The 17,351-nt window shown below is 37.9% G+C and overlaps 1 protein-coding gene across 1 annotated transcript in view; it reads right to left on the bottom strand.

Moving 5' to 3' along the window:
- WWC3 (WWC family member 3) overlaps window positions 1-17,351 on the bottom strand; it is a 70,089-nt gene that overhangs the window by 23,729 nt on the left and 29,009 nt on the right. Inside the window, exons 5-10 of the mRNA XM_063305081.1 lie at window positions 17,182-17,261; window positions 16,628-16,757; window positions 13,544-13,693; window positions 5,092-5,165; window positions 1,539-1,781; window positions 179-268 (exon numbers count right to left, since the gene is read on the bottom strand). Coding sequence (XP_063161151.1) covers window positions 179-268; window positions 1,539-1,781; window positions 5,092-5,165; window positions 13,544-13,693; window positions 16,628-16,757; window positions 17,182-17,261 — 767 coding nt within the window. The remainder of the gene's footprint in view (window positions 1-178; window positions 269-1,538; window positions 1,782-5,091; window positions 5,166-13,543; window positions 13,694-16,627; window positions 16,758-17,181; window positions 17,262-17,351) is intronic.

Below are 17,351 nucleotides of genomic sequence, written 5' to 3'. Positions count from 1 at the left end.
AGAGGGAAAAGGGGTTAGATTAGGGAGAGAAAAGGACAATCTGTGATGTCCAGCCCTAAATGCCATCCTGATGGAGTAAACCAGCATATTTTTAGAAACAATGAAAAATTAGTTACATTGGTCCATCCTCATTGTGATTTCTTTCTAATATATCAGTCAATTTCTCCAATATACTAACCTTTTCAATTGTGAGCATAAATAGGAACTTAAACGAGTTGCTTCTTCCAACTGCATGAGCAAACAATTCTTCTTCTCCTGTAACAGTATCCTAAAATAAAGTAAATTTTCTCCTTACTATTCAAACATAGTTACTATATAAAATACTTCTTACTTAGAAAACTATGTAGCAAAAAACTCATTTAAGGCTTTTGTAAATGGCTTCCTGATTTCTTAACTTTCACATACTCTATATATAGGCATGTTATTTATTATTACTATTATTATTATTATTTATTACATTGCCAATACATTGTACTGTGTGAAACACATGTAGACTATAGGATGATTATTATATATGTACACCTTAAATATACTAGAGTACAGGAAAGTACAAGTGGGTGGAGCAGGGATTGCACTGGAGATCTACTTTCTTTTTTTACTGTAAGTTTTGGCAACCAGGGCAATGAAATCATGATATCAAGCAAATGGGAAGGTCATTTTTTTCATTTTTATTTTCTGGGGTATTTAGCTTTTAGGTTTGCTTTGACAGATTAAGGTAGGATGAAGCTACCTATATGCGTAATATACCTTTTTTCTTTAGTTTTCTATTGAAAATTATCAGAACAATTGGTGCACAATACAAAGCTGTGCAAAGGCCCCTGAGCCATGGCTGCTACCTGCTTATCTGCCACCTTGGGGTAGCAAAACCCCATCCAGAACTAAGGATGAAAAATCACCAGATCCAGGAGGCCCTAACACCCAAAGCCATTCTGTCTTGCTGGGTTGGGCTTAAGCCTGTTATTCTGTATCCAGATTCTGTTGCCTCCAGCCACCAAGACAGAACCTCCCCAGCGTCACTTGGCCATCTGTGGTGGAGATATATAGCAGAGCATTATCAGCATGCTGATAATACTTTACCCTGTGCTATCAAACAACCTCAACCACTTGTTTCATGTAGAGGTTAAAGAGGAATGGGGAGAAAGTCAAATCCTGAGGCACCCCAGGTAACAGAGGCCATTGGGCAGACCTCTCCCACCTATTAATACTGACCAGAACTGATTCTGATCTCAGAAAAAGAGAATCAGCATAACACTGTATTCCCAACTCTAATCCTTGGAGCAGGTTCAAAAGGATGCCATGGTTGATGGTACTGAAGGCCACTGAGAGATCAAGGAGAGCAAGGTTAGGTGTTCAACTGCATCGCACTCTCTCCAGAGGTCATACACAAATGCAACCAACGACCCCATATCTGGGCCTAAACCCAGCTAGAAGGGATCCATAAACTTCTGTATGGCTGATGTCTGCTAGATTTTCTTGCCTTCATTAAGTAGCTATACTAGCATTAATAATCATATAACAAAAGCAATTCATTCTCAAACCTTTCTGCAGCACCATGAGAAGAAGTAGCCCGAGCCTGCTGGATATCCTCCTCTAAGCGCCTTTTTTCCTCCTCTATGTGTTCCAGATCTTCTGGTGAACGCTGCTGTTGACTTATAAGCTGCAGTTCTTGTAAGAGAGCCTCTTTTTCTTTAATAAGCTGAAGATGATCTCTGTCAGCCTCCACCATTCCTGGCCAAGATTCATGATCCTGTAAAGCCAACTGTTGCTGTATTCTGAGAACCCTTAATTATAAAGGGACAGGGAAAGTTAATGTACCAACGAAGAAAAGCCCAAAAAATCTCTACAGAGGCATATGCTTTTGATATGGAAGGAGTTACTTGAAATGCATTGATATGAAAATAAAATCTATATATAACGTAACAAATGGCTTGAAAACCCATGATAACCTTGAATCACGTGAACTTTCAATATAGTTAAAGGTATAGAGGTATCTTCAGAATTTGATTGGAAGGACCCATGTCATCTTCTTGAACACATCAATATCACTATCTCTGGAATCTTCCTTATTCTCAATCTCCACTTCTGTGTTTTTTGTTTGTTTTTAACGCCAAAGAGTTTGCCAGAGTACAAACTTAACTGTATCAAAATGGAACTGAAAAATTTGATCTTATGGCTGCACCAAAGCAGCAGTAGAAAAGATAGGAAGGAGAGTTCTTGAACATGATGGTAATAATGTGCAAGCATGGCTATGGGAAAGATATCTGTTGCACAATGTTCTTTGCTAAGCAATAATTAAGTCCCGGTTCTTCAACCATTTAAAAACAAAATTCTGTGTCACAAATGGCCAGATAGACTAAAGAGTAAACTGGAAATGTTATTAAAAATTATACATAGTATCTGTCCTAACAGCCAGGAACCACGCTGAGACAAGGAATAGGTCTCTAGTGTTTTATTACTGCTACATAACAGAAAATCCTAACAAACTGAAGAAGCGTGGGAAAAACCCAGACATATAAACCCCAAAGGCTAAGGCGGGCCCGATCTGTGTCTCTTGGAATGGCTACCTAATTCCTCAGTGCTACGCATGCGCTTTACAGCCTGGATGGGAGCCCCCTGCTCGCCATCCTTACTCATGACATTATCACATTTATCAAGGTAATTTTAGGGAGGGAGGGAGGGAGATATTAGAGTGGTGAAAGGCTAAAAATGAACACATACAGCTATAAAAATGGAGGGTTTTTCATATCTCTCTCTGTGTGTGGGGGGGGGTGTTTAATTTTCTGTCAAGGAAGCAACAACATCACAAAACTTATTTGTAGTATTTATCCAGTTTCCAACCAAAAGCTTTTAATGTATACTCTAGCTAGGTATGTTTCTGTCCACATCAACAAACCTTCAAGTTTATTTCACAGTATCACCTAGGTAAAAACGAGTGCCCATTGTTTTAGAGAATAAAAAATATTTGAAACATTACTAGCAAGCATACATAAGCATTATTTTCTGTAATGTATAGACATTGTGGATTTTTCTAGCCAGATGTGAATATTTTCTTATTAATTTGCACAATTAAAGGCATCTATATTGCTTGTTATTATTTCTTCCCTTGGACTGGAACAGTTTTGAAGCACAAGTTGCAAGCAGAATTATATGGTATAGTATGGTATTCTCTTTACCAGGAGTGTATGTTATTATGACTATTTTTTCAAGCCTTTTCTGTATATCTGAGCATGCCATAAATGTGTTGCTAAGCCTATTTCTTTGTATATCCTGTTATGTCCCAAATATTATTTTTGCATTTGCATTATTACAACCTAGGAAAAAGAAAGTTCTCATATTTTATTTTCATTTTTTGGGTTAAGATGAAGTATAATTTTAAGATTCCACTTACATCCTAAAATGGGTAACAAAGTATCCTTATATTTTGAACCTACCATGTGAAGTAGGTTCTCCAGTGAAAAGTAGTCACAGACAAAAATATATTTTGTGTAAGAATATGCCGGCTGAAATGGTAACATATATACTTGGCTTTCTCGCCACTTTATCTATATGAGGAGCCTGGTGAAAATATTTTTAATGTACTGTAACACTTTAATTTTGTCAACTTCAGCTTTAGACCAAACACAGCACATTCCTACACCCACACTGTACAACTTTAGTAGAGTTTCATGAGCAAAGTTAGGCTGAACATAGAAATACTTTGTGGAGACAAAAGCTGTACAGAATGCCAACAAGCCAAAGGAAAGGAATGCATGATAAATGAAGAATGTGACTACTGAGATAACCTACGAGAAACAAATGTGTCTTAGTGCTTTAATTTAAAGTTTGAAGACCTTGCTATACATTTGTGGGAATAGAATTTGTGGACAGATGAAAAATTTGTGAACAGATGAAAGAGATAAATATAAAGCTACAATTAGGAATATTTTTTTCCAGTCAGAATGAAAATATAAATATAAATATATCTGATTATGTCCTGGCAGAAAAACACCACCAGGTTTACAAAATATACAAATATTTACTATTTCAAATTAGTGCAAAATGTATTAATTTGTTTAGGATAAATCTTCATCTACCTTTCATACTTATTATCTCGGATGGTTCCTATTTTGTTCTTTTCACATGAAAAGTTCAGCATTTTCTAGCTTAAGGACTTTGGAAACTAACAGGAAGTATATTTTCCTGTCAACTGACACTTCAATGTTAACTGAAATTTTGCTTAGACATGCACTTCTGGAATGTGTGATGGAAACTACCTGTATCAATGGGTATTAAATTACCAGTGTAATTATAAAGAAATGAACATGGCAACATCTGCCATAGGTTAGGGGTATGAAAACATTCTGAGCATGAAATAGCCCTTCCAACCCTGGACCAAGAATCCTATGTTTCAAGTTTTGTTACAAGCTATTTTTGTAGGCCCAGTATGAAAATTTCCTTTGTTGGAACAATCAAAACATTTTGACCTTTGCTCTTTCACAAGGAACTCCTGAAACACTTAAATGGATTGTTTCAAATGAGGCTTTCATTTCAAGTTCAGAATATTATTTTTTCCAATTTGGTGCAGACTACCTGCCTAATATATGCATTTTGGATACTCTATCTTTTCTACATAACATACTACACATATTAACAGGACTGGTACCCAACTGAGTAACCTTCTAACAAAATGTTAATTGGTGTCTATTCCAGGCAAAAGTGTGTCAAGGATTCAGTGCAAGTAGATATATTTTTTCAGTTTGTAACATGTGATTCCCACATTCCTTCAGTACAACGTGGTTAGCTTTTCTTTTCCATCTATCAAGATCTACAGAGATCTGTTACCTCGAAAGCTATAGCCAAAATGTAAAGCAATCCATAATACCACTTTAATATTGTTTTCTTTATAACATAAAAGTTTTGGCAAACCAAGGAATTAGCACATAATTTCTTATCTAAATTTATTTTCTGTATAACTTTTAGTTTGCCTAATCTTAAATATGCAGAGTTCAATAGGACTCAGTGACTCTTCAGATTAGTAAACTATGCTAAATATCTAGTCACACATATGCAAAACCCCTACTGACAGACTATTTGTGATGTTAAAATGTTTACCTTTTTTTTGTCTCTTCATACTGCCAGATCAATTTCATTTTGTCTGGATATCTTGTTATATCCTCCAATCCAAGCTTTTGTGAAGAAAGAAAAACAAGAAACAGTACTCAGAAAAAGAATTACAGCTTGAGATGAAATATAATTAAGGGATGGACTTCTGAGTGGAGCAGATAGCAGACTAACGTGTCCCCAAACAGCGGGGACAACACCAAGGTGGAGACTGACATCCAGGCGGCAAGCCGGATCAGCTCTCCAGATAAGGACAAGCCATGAGGTCACCCACTTGTGCTTTGGAAGGCAGCTCCTCACGAGGAAACCAGCAGAATCCAGGAGGACCCTGCAGATCGTTGGTATTTTTTGTTGTGTAAGGAGCAATTCACAGAGATGCCAGGTAGCCTGGTTACCATGGTAACAAATCACTTAGGCAGGGCGAGAAGGTCAGACTTAACTGACCTCAGGTTTGGGTGTGGATGACCAAATAAGCAAAAGCTGCTGATTGCCTGGGGGAACTTGCCTGGACTTGCTACCAGAAGTTTCAGTTTCTGTTTCTTGTTGCACCCTCTCTTCCAGCCCAGCTCTGCAGCCTCTCTTTCCTGTTCTGCATGTGTGCGTGTGCATGAGCTTGTAAAATATGATTCTCTGTATTTAAAGACTTGCCTATCCAAGGATCTGGATCTGGAAACTGTTTATGTTTTATGCTTTCTTTAAATACATTTATTTTTATATAAATGCCTGGTGTGTTTTTTTCTGATCTCTCAGGCCAAATGCTTTCCAGCACTCTGCAACACAGATGATTTGCAAGTCGAGCACTGGGGAGCCACAGGAGAAAAAACCAAGCTCACAGCCTCAAGCACAGCCTGCTAAAGGACACTGGGTTTACCCAAAACTCCACTTTCTAGCGCATGTTTGGAACAGAGAAATTCTACAAGTTACAGAGATCTTCTAAGCAGAAGACCGGTAAGTGTTCCTTCATTCCATGAGAGGGATTAAAGTAAAAGTAAAGAAGTAACTATATAGACTGAAAAAGAATCAAAAACAAAAATCCTGCCAAAAGTTTGATCTATGAAAGTTCCAGAGGAACCTGGTGAAGATTTTTCTTTTAATACATTTTAATACTAAGCTAAGAATATACCTTCTTGACTGACAAACAGAAGGAGATACCATTCTGATGGGGCAAACTGGAAGGAGTGATTTTAACTTTTAAACAGCAGATTCTGACTTAATTCAGTCCAAAAGGTGAGAGATTTCTTTGAGAGGTTTGAAGAAGAATGGGAGGAGATGCAAGTAGCCCCAAAGGAAGGAATTATGGAATACATACACCAAGAGATTGAGGAAGAGAGTACTTGCTCTTGTTAAAGTCAAGATATATTATTTATACAGCATTCCTACAAACTGTTAAGGATGTTATACAATCAAAAAATGAGATGATTCATCTGTCAAGATTTCTTCTTGATAAACCCATTTTGATTTCTGGTAATTCCTGTATTATTTTCATAATGCTTTTTTATTAACTACTATAGAATTTTTGTCAAATACCAATGAGAGACTAATTGGTTTATAGACTGAAGATAAGGACTGTCCTCCCACGATCTGACACTTAACTATTTTTCTAAGATTTCTCAAAGATAGTACAAGGATTAGACTAGATAGATAATCAGCTATTTCCTTCAGTATTCGATTCATCTAACTTTAAAAATTTAGAACACATTAAAAATATGTTTCAGTGAGTGTCAACCTTAAATTCTGACCCTTCGTTCTTGCCTTCATGATTTCCCAGTGGAACATGATTTATTTAAATTTTATCCCGCCTTTATTATTTTTATAAATAACTCAAGGCAGCAAACGTACCTAATACTCCTTCCTCCTCCTATTTTCCCCACAACAACAACCCTGTTAGGTGAGTTGGGCTGAGAGAGCGTGACTGGCCCAAGGTCACCAAGCCAGCTTTCATGCCTAAGGCGGAACTAGAACTCTGTTTCCTGGTTTCTAGACCATTGCCTTAACCACTAGACCAAACTGGCTTGCTCTCTCTGGAATATTAAGGCCTGAGGTTTCATCATAAAGTGACGAGACTGAGCAGAAATCTGATGCAGGAAATGGAATCTGGATGATAATTTCACTTCCGTATGAAGGCATTCTTTGATAAATATATAAATGTTATTTATTATTTATCATATGTTACCACTCTGGATCTTCAGCAAAGGATCGTTACCTTGTTGTGGTGCTGGAGCTTGAGCACCTCAATGATGCCATGAGCTAAACCGTGAAGGGCCACCCAAGATGGGAAGCTCACAACAGAGAGGTCAGACTAAATGCGATCCCTGGGGAAGGTAATGGCAACCCACCCCACTATACTTGCCGTGAAAACTAAATGGATCAGTACAAACAGAGATATGTCGGTATACCATCGGAAGAGAGACTGCCAGGTCGGAAGATGGTCAAAATGCTACTAGGGAGGAACAGAGGATGAGTTCAACTAGCCCCAGATGTGATGACGCAGCTAGCTCAAAGCCGAAAGGACGGCTAGCGGCCAACAGTGCTGGTGGTGAACGGCAAATCCGATGTTCTAAGGATCAACACACCATTGGAACCTGGAATGTAAGATCTATGAGCCAGGGCAAATTGGATGTAGTTATTGGTGAGATGTCAAGATTAAAGATAGACATTTTGGGTGTCAGTGAACTGAAATGGACTGGAACGGGCCACTTCACATCAAATGACCATCAGATCTACTACTGTGGACAAGAGGACCACAGAAGAAATGGAGTAGCCTTCATAATTAATAGTAAAGTGATTAAAGCAGTGCTTGGATACAATCCAAAAAACGACAGAATGATCTCAATTCGAATTCAGGGCAAGCCATCTAACATCACAGTGATCCAAATATACGCCCCAACCACAGATGCTGAAGAAGCTGAGGTACAGCGGTTCTATGAGGATCTGCAGCACCTACTGGACAACACGCCTAAAAGAGATATTATTTTCATAACAGGAGACTGGAATGCTAAGGTGGGCAGTCAAATGACACCTGGAATTACAGGTAAGCATGGCCTGGGAGAACAAAACGAAGCAGGACATAGGCTGATAGAATTTTGCCAAGACAATTCACTCTGCATAACAAACACTCTCTTCCAGCCACCTAAGAGACGGCTTTATACATGGACTTCACCAGATGAACAACACCGAAATCAGATTGACTACATCCTTTGCAGCCAAAGGTGGCGGACATCTATATAGTCGGTAAAAACAAGAGCTGGAGCTGACTGTAGTTCCGATCACGAACTTCTTCTTGCACAATTTAGGATCAGACTAAAGAGATTAGGGAAGACCCACAGATCAGCTAGATATGAGCTCACTAATATTCCTAAGGAATATGCAGTGGAGGTGAAGAATCGATTTAAGGGACTGGACTTAGTAGACAGGGTCCCAGAAGAACTATGGACAGAAGTTCGCAACATTGTTCAGGAGGCGGCAACAAAATACATCCCAAAGGAAGAGAAAACCAAGAAGGCAAAATGGCTGTCTGCTGAGACACTAGAAGTAGCCCAAGAAAGAAGGAAAGCAAAAGGCAACAGTGATAAGGGGAGATATGCCCAATTAAATGCAAAATTCCAGAGGTTAGCCAGAAGAGATAAGGAATTATTTTTAAACAAGCAATGCGCAAGTGGAAGAAGACAATAGAATAGGAAGGACAAGAGACCTCTTCCAGAAAATTAGAAACATCGGAGGTAAATTCCAGGCAAAGATGGGTATGATCAAAAACAAAGATGGCAAGGACCTAACAGAAGAAGAAGAGATCAAGAAAAGGTGGCAAGAATATACAGAACACCTGTATAGGAAGGATAACAATATCAGGGATAGCTTTGACGGTGTGGTCAGTGAGCTAGAGCCAGACATCCTGGAGAGTGAGGTTGAAGGGGCCTTAAGAAGCATTGCTAATAACAAGGCAGCAGGAGACAACGGCATCCCAGCTGAACTGTTCAAAATCTTGTGAGATGATGCTGTCAAGGTAATGCATGCTATATGCCAGCAAATTTGGAAAACACAAGAATGGCCATCAGATTGGAAAAAACCAACTTATATCTCCATACTAAAAAAAGGAAACACTAAAGAATGTTCAAACTATCGAACAGTGGCACTCATTTCACATGCCAGTAAGGTAATGCTCAAGATCCTGCAAGGTAGACTTCAGCAATTCATGGAGCGAGAATTGCCAGATGTACAAGCTGGGTTTAGAAAAGGCAGAGGAACTAGGGACCAAATTGCCAATATCCGATGGATAATGGAAAAGGCCAGGAAGTTTCAGAAAAACATCTATTTCTGTTTTATTGACTATTCTAAAGCCTTTGACTGTGTGGACCATAACAAATTGTGGCAAGTTCTTAGTGGTATGGGGATACCAAGTCATATTGTCTGCCTCCTGAAGAACCTGTATAACGACCAAGTAGCAACAGTAAGAACAGACCATGAAACAACGGACTGGTTTAAGATTGGGAAAGGAGTACAGCAGGGCTGTATACTCTCACCCTACCTATTCAACTTGTACGCAGAACACATCATGCGACATGCTGGGCTTGAGGAATCCAAGGCTGGAGTTAAAATCGCTGGAAGAAACATTAACAATCTCAGATATGCAGATTATACCACTTTGATGGCTGAAAGCGAAGAGGAACTGAGGAGCCTTATGATGAAGGTGAAAGAAGAAAGTGCAAAAGCTGCCTTGCAGCTAAACCTCAAAAAAACCAAGATTATGGCAACCAGCTTGATTGATAACTGGCAAATAGAGGGAGAAAATGCAGAAGCAGTGAAAGATTTTATATTTCTAGGTGTGAAGATTACTGCAGATGCTGACTGCAGTCAGGAAATCAGAAGACACTTAATCCTTGGGAGAAGAGCAATGACAAATCACGGTAAAATAGTTAAGAGCAGAGACATCACACTGACAACAAAGGTCCGCATAGTTAAAGCAATGGTGTTCCCCGTAGTAACATAGGGCTGCGAGAGCTGGACCATAAGGAAAGCTGAGAGAAGGAAGATAGATGCTTTTGAACTGTGGTGTTGGAGGAAAATTCTGAGAGTGCCTTGGACTGCAAGAAGATCAAACCAGTCCATCCTCCAGGAAATAAAGCCAGACTGCTCACTTGAGGAAATATTAAAGGCAAAACTGAAATACTTTGGCCACATCATGAGAAGACAGGACACCCTGGAGAAGATGCTGATGCTAGGGAGAGTGGAGGGCAAAAGGAAGAGGGACCGACCAAGGGCAAGGTGGATGGATGATATTCTAGAGGTGACGGACCCGTCCCTGGGGGAGCTGGGGGTTTTGATGACCGACAGGAAGCTCTGGCGTGAGCTTGTCCATGAAGTCACAAAGAGTCGGAAGCAACTAAACGAATAAACAACAAACACCATTCTGGATGACACGTCCTTCTGTTACATAGTGTAATCAGCAAAGTGATACGACAGTAAAAAAAAAAAAGCAAATGCATTTTTACACTGTATCCACAAAAGTATAACGTCTAAATCATGGGAAGCAATCCCATTTTAGTACTGTATTTGGTTCTAATCCGTTAAGGAGGATTCAGGGAAATTAGCTCTCATAAGAACAGTGAGAATGATCAGGGGACTAGAAATTAAGTCCTATTAAGAGACATTAAAATAACTGGGTACGTTTAGCCTTGAGAAAAGATGACTGATAGCACTCTTCAGATACATGAAAATATGCCACAGAAAAGGTCAAAACCTGTTCTTTTTCATTCCAGAGGGCAAAACAGAGAATAAAGGCTATAAGTTACAGAAAGACATTTTCTAACTGAATGTTAGGGAAAAAAAATTCCTAACAGTACAAGCAGTTTGACAATGGAACCAATTACCCAGAGAAGAGGTAAGTACCCAGACAAGGTTCCCTCCATTCAATATCTTCAAGTGGAAGCCAGATACCTAACTGCCTTGGATGTTTTTATTTGAATTTATGTCCTGCACTGGGGAGGGATTTGGCTCAATGGCCTTTTTTGATTCTTGATTCACAAAAGCTTGTGGGTCTAAACCACTATGAAAGAACAAGTCCTGCTTAGTACATAGGAAGGTCTGCATGGGAGAGGGTCAAAACAGTCAATATGGAGGCTGGGAGTGTGCAACTGAAGCCCTGCCCATCTTTAAGTATGTTGCATGTGTGCTGCTTATAAAAAAGAGAAGCTTTGACCATGCAGTCATAGTCCTTGAGGGAGGGTTTCCGACAACATTTAAAGAGGCACTGGTGCACCTCCTCCTCAAGAAACTATCGCTGGATCCCACCATACTGGACAATTTTCATCCGGTCTCCCACCTCCCTTTTTAGGGAAGGTGGTTGAGAAAGTGGTTGCGTTACAACTTCAAAGGATCCTGGATGAAACAGATTATCTGGACCCTTTTCAGTTGGGTTTCAGGCCCATATATGGGATGGAAACACCATTGGTTACACTTTTCGATGATCTCTGGGGGGAGCAGGATGGGAGCAGTGCATCCATCCTTGCTCTTCTTGACCTCTCAGTGGCTTTCTATACCATCAACCATGGTATCCTTTTGGGTTAGCTCAGGGTGTTCGGGGTGGGTGGCATGGTTTTGCACTGATTCACCTCCTTCCTCCAGGGCTGGTCCCAATTCGTGTTGATAGGGAGCGAGAGATCCAGCCCACGGCCCCTCCTTTGCAGGATGCCGCAGGGTTCAGTACTCTCTCTGCTCCTTAATATATACATGAAACTGCTGGGTGAGATCATCTGTCCCCATGGAATGAGGTATCATCAATATGCTGATGATACCCATCTATACATCTCCTTCCCAGGTGACTTAAGTGATGCTGTGGCTACCCTCTCTCGGGGCCTGGAGGCCGTAGGGGTCTGGATGGGGAATAACAGGCTTCAGCTTAACCCTGGTAAGATGGAGTGGCTGCGGGTTGGGGGCTCCCTGGCATCCGGGAACTTACCATCTTTGGTTCTGGATGGGGTTGCACTGCCCCAGACAGATCCAGTGTGAAACCTGGGGTTCTCCTGGACTCACAGCTCCTGCTCAAAGAGCAGGTGGCAGCCGTGGCCAGGGGAGACTTTTCCCAACTTTGTGTTGTGCGCCAGCTATGCTGCTTCCTGGATTGGGAGTCCCTCCGGTCAGTCACTCATGCCCTAGTCATATCCCACATAGACTATTGCAATGCGCCCTACATGTGGCTACCCTTCAAGAGCATCCGTAAGCTACAGCTGGTTCAGAATGTGGCTGCGCAAGTAGTTTTAGAACCCCCAAGGATGATTTCTAAAGGCCACTGAATATGCTGGATCTTCAGAAACCCAACCTAGGAGGTGGAATTCCATTACAGATCTCCTGTCAGCCTCCCTGAAGCCTTCAGGACTGGTTTGTCCCTCAGAACTCCAGCACCAGCAATGGGAGGAAATGTTGCGGATCCACTGGAACTATATCCAACCTGTTTTCAATCAGAAGAAAACAAATTTCTCAGTGATCTTAACGTAAGGGAATATTCAGGGGGCACCTAAATCAATCAAACAAGCAACCAAATGTATGTACACATGCATATTAAGGAGAAAACTGCAGAGAAAGGGTTTCTTTCTCACTTCTGTGGTTTTGTTTCTCAAAATGTAGTAGTTGTTTGCCAAACTGATTTCCCCAATGCTACTATTAAGGAAACCTGAAAAGATAAGCATTTTATTTTGATTTTTGTGCTTCCTTTTTAGTTAATGCCTTTGTGCCTATGATATATTAGAATATTGTAGTACTTTATATTGGAGAAATATTGCAGATTGAACAATACCTGTGTACCTAAAATTCTTTTATATAACTACTTTTATGAGGAGCAGATGCCAGACAGATAGAAGTAACTATTCCCAATAAGTAAACTCATATATGTATCCAGCACTAACCTTGCCACATACACTATAAAGCTATCTTTCTGGATTATCCCCATTTTGCAAGGAATGCATAGAAGAACTGAGAAAGAGCTGAAGAAGAACTATGCAGATTAAAGTGCACAAGACTGAAAAAAGGGATTGAGATTCATTCACGAAAAATCAGTACAGGAAATAAGGAATCAGTATCAATTCCAGCATGTGACAGCTTCAAAATAAATTACTGTTAATTTGATTATTGTGTTTAAAAATGTGAATTGGATAAATCTGTCTGTATTAGAACCTTAGTTTATCGATTTTTTTAAAAAGGCAGTTCAGCATGATTGAAATTTATAAGCAGTGTGTAAGCTGGACATGAATGGGATCACTCAGATCTCTAAATTACCTTTCACTTCAAGAGAATAAAACAAGTTTTTTCTTATTTGCATTAATATGTATTAAATGCTATTTTGGTTCAATTAAAATGTATTTTAATGCAATACAACAGTATCTACATCTCTTAATACAATAATAATCACATCTTTTTCACAGAAAACATAGTACATTGAATTTATATAGTATACCTCGCCAATGATGTCAGTTTGAGAACAAGCATCACAATATGGTTGAGATAGGCTGGAATCACTGAAAGAGCCAGAATTATGCTGAAGATCATGCAAAGATTCTGTAATGCAACAACTATTTCTGAATCCATCTGTCAGTTTGGCCAGACTCTTAAAAGAAAAGGAACATTAAGAAAAACAACTGTATAAAAAGAACATCCTTGTAGTGTAATAATTAATATTTATTAATATTTTATTAATAAAATATTGTTCACAAAATTTTCCTTAGGTATGGAAATAACACAGAACACAATCCTTACATAGAAGAAGCTTAAAGAAATGTTGAATAGAATTCTGACCTTTTTAAATAGCTCCTAAGACCATAAACATAAGAATAGCAATTGATAAAATTGAAACTAAGCAGTAAACATAATATGATTAACTACCTATGAAGATTGCTTCTATTTCTTAATCTGAGGCAACTGCCATCCAATAGGGATAGACAGGTGGTAGACAGCAGTGGTCTACAGCTCACTTAAGCACTTCTATAGTATATTTAACTGTTGTAAAAGCGAAACGTATTTTTTCAATAAAAAAACCCACCCTTTCTTATTGTACCAACTTCAATGCCTGCATCTATATATACAGAACTTTGGTTTTAAGCAGATTATTCTTCCAAAACCAAACTGAAGAAAGATTAATTTATAACTTTTTAAAAACGTAGCCTCCTGATTTCTAACACTAAAGAATTGTTTTGTTTTTATTTTCAATCCAGGAAAACACTCGGTGTATGAATTGAATTCATGTTGATTTGGATGGATTCTGTAAAATTACATTTTATTTTTAAACGTTTTAAATGTTAACTCTATATTTTTGCTATTATTAACTGTCTAGAATACCATTCACTAATGAAAATTTAAAAAATAAATTAATACATATAATAAAACATGAACAAAACCAATGAACTTCCCTGCTGCACAGAATGCAACAGTACCAATGAAAAGGGGAACAAAATGGTAGATGGAAGAACAGGTCTTCTCAAATGTTCAAATGTTTAAAGCAGTGTTTCTCAACCTTAGCAACTTAAGATGTGTAGACTTCAGCTTCCAGCATTCCCCAGCCAGCATTTCCGACTGGGGATTTCTGGGAGTTGAAGTTCATGTATCTTAAAGTTGCTGAGGTTGACAAACATTGGTTTAAAGTGAGGAGACTTAGACAGTACCTTATAGACTTTAGAGAGAAAAAACCAATATTTTGTCAAAATTACTCCTTGTAGGTCTTCCCTTGCACTTCCCTAAACTTAAGCATATTTTTGTTAAAGGAACCCTAACTGTCACTCTATTTGTCCCTTTAGCCAGGACTCTACAGGTTTGAAATAGGTCATTCATCTTGCAAATAACTTGATTTTCTTAACATAACAAGAAAATTACTTGAACCAGCAAAGGAAAAAAAATTCTGTTTCTCTCCATCTTCTCTCCGGAAAGTCTGTAACATTCCTTTTCTATTCCTTTACAGCTCCAAGAAACAGCTTAATGTAAATGTCATTTTTATTTTCGAAAATAAAATTACTGTTATATTTCTTTTTCTCATCTTAATCAACTAAGTATATACAAAATATATGTTTTATATACAGCTTGCCTACATACAAACATGTATATACATGATGTTTGCCTTCCTTTTGCTTTTTTTATATCAACCAAGCAAAAAAGACAAATGAATTACAACTCATTTTACTAATATGCTTACTAGATTCCCAATATTGTATAAAGTTAAGTGGTGCACTGCCTCAATAAAATATAAGATTTTATACTTCAGTTTAGGATATCCATCTATTGCAACTCTGCTGCTAGTCCCTTTTATACAGACAGCATAGAGATATAATATTTTCAAAATAAGTTTATTGTGTGTTAACGATGCAAGTATGGACAATTCCTAAGTTCAGAGATCATTTTAAAAAATCTGAATTGCTCCTTTGAATTTAACTAGAAAAATGACAGTATTTTTCCATCAATTACATTTTAACCATCATACTATAATTTAAGTTTTGACCAACCCTTCTATCCTGGTTTATACTTTTCAGCCAAGTAGCCTGAAATAACTATCATTAAACTTTATAATAAGTAGGTTTTTAATTAGAATGAATGCTGTCCATCTATTCCAAGACTAGCATTAAAGTAGTATTTCTTTAAAAAAAATCACGAATTTTTCTTTTTGGAAAAATGAACATTTTAATATATTCATCATTCTAAAACCATTTTTTGCTTTTATACTTTAAAATGTCAATATACATCTTGTAGTCATGGCAAATAATTAATATGATTTAATACACTGCCCACTTCTAAATGATCAGAATGTTGAACATACAATCATGTTCATAAGCTGCAAGGCTGTATGACAAACAGTATGGTAATGGATAATGACTTAAGAATTTAGTTAATTGTCTACATATAGAGATACATATATGTGACTTTTTAACGTAAACAATAATTGGTCACTTTCAAAGTTAAGTTGTTTTCAGCGTTTATCTTATCAAACTTTACAATTATCATGAGGTCAGCATTATCTTCAAGGAAGGAGACATGGGAGAAAGAAAAATGTGTCTCTTCCAGAGCCACTATGAAATTATAGTAGATCTGTAAACCAAAGCCATAGCTCATAATAATTCCTTCATTTCAATCCAGTTCTTGCATTAGATATGTGATACGGAGATTACTTTGACTGCCCTTCTAGATGAATTAAAGAAGAATCTGGTCTGCAAAATATCTTTGCTTTTCCTATAGTCGGGATAGCTACTGTAAACTGTGGTCTAAGAGTTGCATATGGTTAGCTATTATAGGTATGAGGAGAGAATTTGGGAACTTTACGGTTATAACCAAGATAAAGCCTGAATAAGAGTCAGTTTAAAAACCAACATCAATGCCTATGAATTACAAGAATATGAAATAGATTACATATTTTCATGCTTCAATACACTAAGAATCACTGAATAACAAGATATAGTGATTCATATTTCTTTTCTCTTGCTGGTTAAGAAAACGGACATCCTTTTACTCATAAGAGTTAGCAGGCACTATAAAACCATAAATATTATTATTTACTTCTTACTTGCATTAAGTCTTGCCTTTCTCTCTCACCCATACATATGGCTTTCCTGATGCTTCGAAGTTCATTCATTATTGCTTGGGCTTCATCCAGTTTATAATTCATATGAGCATTTGACATCTTCCGATCAATCCTAATATACAAAAATACACCAGGAAGTTTACTCACTTTTGGTAATACTGAATCTCAAATAAACCGTGCAGTCTGATATTAAGAATTTTTTCCTTTTTTCTGCTGGGTGGTCACAAGTAGTATTGGATTTGGCCAGTAATAAAAGCTTCTTCCACTTGGCCATTTACATCAAATTAGGTGAGGCATTGCCCTCCCAACCCTTCTATAGATAGAGGGGAAAGAATAAGTGGGGGAAAAAAAAAAAGGATCTATGCCAGCTACTGTTCTGTATAATTCCGTATAAAGAATACAATGCCCAGATGCCATAGGAAGGGAAAATAGGATAAGATATAAAAACAGCATTATTTTAACATCTTTTTGTTGTTATCTACATTATAAAACATTAAAATAAACAACAGCCCTGTCCTTTTAATATTTCAACTTACTTTTGTAGTGTTTCTACTCCTTTCTCTTTGTACTGTAGTTCCTGCTTCATCTGTGTTAATTCTCTCTTTAATCTAGAAAGCTTGAGATAAAACCATGAAGAAATAATTGCACAAGCAACCAAACAAATTATTGCAATTGACAGTTCAGGTGATGATCATATTTCAGTTTC

Source organism: Candoia aspera, chromosome 5 (genome assembly GCF_035149785.1).
Source record: "Candoia aspera isolate rCanAsp1 chromosome 5, rCanAsp1.hap2, whole genome shotgun sequence".
Lineage (NCBI taxonomy): Eukaryota > Metazoa > Chordata > Lepidosauria > Squamata > Boidae > Candoia > Candoia aspera.
Note: the sequence above shows the minus strand (reverse complement) of the source record. Positions and strands in the feature narration are given on the sequence as shown.